The sequence below is a fragment of the Arachis ipaensis genome, chromosome B02 (assembly GCF_000816755.2).
Source record: "Arachis ipaensis cultivar K30076 chromosome B02, Araip1.1, whole genome shotgun sequence".
Lineage (NCBI taxonomy): Eukaryota > Viridiplantae > Streptophyta > Magnoliopsida > Fabales > Fabaceae > Arachis > Arachis ipaensis.
Window position 1 is genome coordinate 26,575,654 of NC_029786.2, and position 2,815 is coordinate 26,578,468.

The window sequence follows — 2,815 nt, forward strand, 5'->3', positions numbered from 1 at the left end:
TGGAAATCTTGTGATGGATATGGAGCTTAGGATTGCCTTTGGCGTCCCGGGGTCTTATATCCTACATCACTGGGCACTATTACCATACTAAGAACCTCCGGTTCTCATACCATATTTCTGTTGTGTTTTTCATATGCAGGTCGCAACCCACCTCGCTGAGTTGCTTTGGATGGTGACAGAAGCGGAGGATCTTGGATTCTTTTAGAGTCTTTTTAGTTTATCTTGTTTATACATCTCTCCTTTTGTATTTTGTCTTTGCCTAGAGGCTTGTACTATAAGAGAAAAACTTGTATAAGCTATTTTTACTGTCTGGTTCTTTTTGGTCTGTATCTGGTTAGCCGGCTTAAACTCCGTGAGCCATGGCTAGTTTCTTATGATATTACACTATTATATTTTGATATATCTTATCTATATCTTGTGCCTTAAGTTAGAAGCTTCGTTAGTACGTTTGTGCTTTTGAAATCCTGCTTTAAGCTATATTCTTCATTGGGCTTCTAGATTATACTATTCTTTATATATATATATATATATGAGCTTAGAACTGTCGTAATCTCTGATTAACCTTTACTTTACGACGCGAGATAAGGCTTAGGCTAATTAGGGTGTTACACATACAAATGAAAGTGCTGAGGCAGTCTCTACTTCCCTTCTTCATGATCTTGAACCTGTTGTGCAAAGAAGGTCCACAAGAATCAGGAGTCGTCCTTCATATTTTTAAGACTATTAGTGCCTAAATGTCACTTTCAATCTTGGCCATTCCACACAGTCTCAGTATAAGTATCCCTATCAAACTTTCTGTCATATAACAAACTTTCACCATCACATAGAGCATTTTCGATTGCATTATCCACAATTATTGAACCCAAGCACTATGAAGAGGCAATATCTCAACCTTGTTGGAAAAAGGCTATCCAATCTGAAATTGATTCTCTAAATGAAAGCAAAACCTGGAAGCTCACTACTCTACCAGTCGGTAAGAAGGCCATAGGGTGCAGGTTGGTTTTTAAGGTCAAATACAACCCTGATGGTAGTGTTGAGAGACATAAGGCACACCTAGTGGCAAAGGGATATACTCAGGTCCCTGGAATTGACTATCGAGACACCTTCAATCCGGTTCTCAAGCTAACAAGTGTTCGCATTGTTCTTGCTTTGGCAGCAGCTAATAACTGATTTTTGAAAAAAATAGATGTGAACACCGCATTCTTTCATGGAGACCTAGATGAAGAAGTCTATATGACACCTCCACCAGGGCTCTGTGTTGATAAAGGTCAAGTTTGCAAATTGAAAACGTCATTGTATGGGCTGAAGCAAGCTAGCAGGCTGTGGAACAATAAACTCAAGTCAGTCCTGATTGAGCTTGGATACAAACAATGCCGATCCAATTATAGCTTATTCACCAAGCATTCTGATCATGGTTTCACAGCAATCTTGGTCTATGTGGATGATCTAGTGTTGGCTGGGAATGATATGCGTGAAATTAACATCATCAAAAGGGTGTTGCATGATCGATTTCGCATAAAGGATATTGGGGACCTAAAATTTTTCCTTGGATTTGAGGTGGCCCAATCAAACAGAGGAATTGCACTATATCAGAGGAAATATGTAGTTGATATACTCACAGATTTTGGGTTTATTAATTGTAAGCCAATCTCCACCTCCATGGATTACAGTGCCAAGTTGAGACAGGATAGTGGCACATTACTCCCACATGCTACAAGATATTGCAAATTAGTTGGGAAGCTACTATACTTGAAAAATACTCGTCCAGACATTAGTTTTGCAATTAGTAGACTTAGTCAGTTTTTTGACAAGCCTACCAATGTACATCTTCATGCAGCTCATAGGATTCTGAGGTACCTAAAGTCTGCTCCAGCACAGGGCCTCTTCTTCCCTACCTCCTCTGACCTGTGCATCACTGGCTTCTCAGATTTAGACTGGGCTACAAGTCCGGATACCAGGCGTTCTACTTCAGCCTACTATTTCTATCTTGGCTCATCTTTGATTTCTTGGAAGAGCAAAAATCAATGTATTATTTCGTGTAGTTCATCAGAAGCCGAGTATCGTGTATTGGCTGCAGCAACCACAGAAGCTATTTGGCTGGGGTATCTCATGAAGGATCTAGGAATGCCACTGACGAAGCTGATTAGCCTTTTCTGTGATAGTTAATCGACCATTCATATTTCTTCGAATCCTGTGCTCCATGAAAGGACCAAGCATATTGAAGTCGATTGCCATATGGTTAGAGATAAGTTTATAGAGGGATACATCCATTTGTTGCCGATTTCTACCACTAATCAAGTTGCTGACCTACTCACTAAGCCTCTATCTCTGGTGACCTTCTCCACCCTTCATCGCAAGTTGGGTTTGTTAGACATCTACACTCCCAACTTGAGGGAGTGTGTTACTTGAAAAGAAAGCTCTCACTCACCTTAACTTACTATGCAGCTTGTGTAGCTAAGTATAGCTCTCATACCTACACAATTGGTGTGACTAAATTATGCAGATTAGTTAGCTAGAATAGTTTAGCTACTCTTTACTGGTATATAAGGGACTCTACCCCCACTTGTATAGTTTAAGATCTTTCATTGTAATTGAGTATTTCATCAATTCCATTTCTTCTCCCAATTCTCCTTCTCTGTTTTGTGCTCTTAGTGCTTCACCAACCACACTTCAACACTTATAATAAAAATAAATTAGACTTCAAATCCAAGATATGTGTGTTTTTAGGCTATGACACTAACCACCATTGCTATAAGTGTCTTAGTATAAGGAAGGCAAATTAGTTTAATTACTTTGTTGGTCCCTATAATTTTGT

The 2,815-nt window shown here is 39.3% G+C and overlaps 1 protein-coding gene across 1 annotated transcript; it reads left to right on the forward strand.

The window, feature by feature from the left end:
• LOC107627080 (uncharacterized mitochondrial protein AtMg00810-like) lies at positions 1,234-2,166 on the forward strand. The gene has a single exon (XM_016329947.1). The coding sequence runs from the start codon at positions 1,234-1,236 to the stop codon at positions 2,164-2,166; it is 933 nt and encodes a 310-aa protein (XP_016185433.1).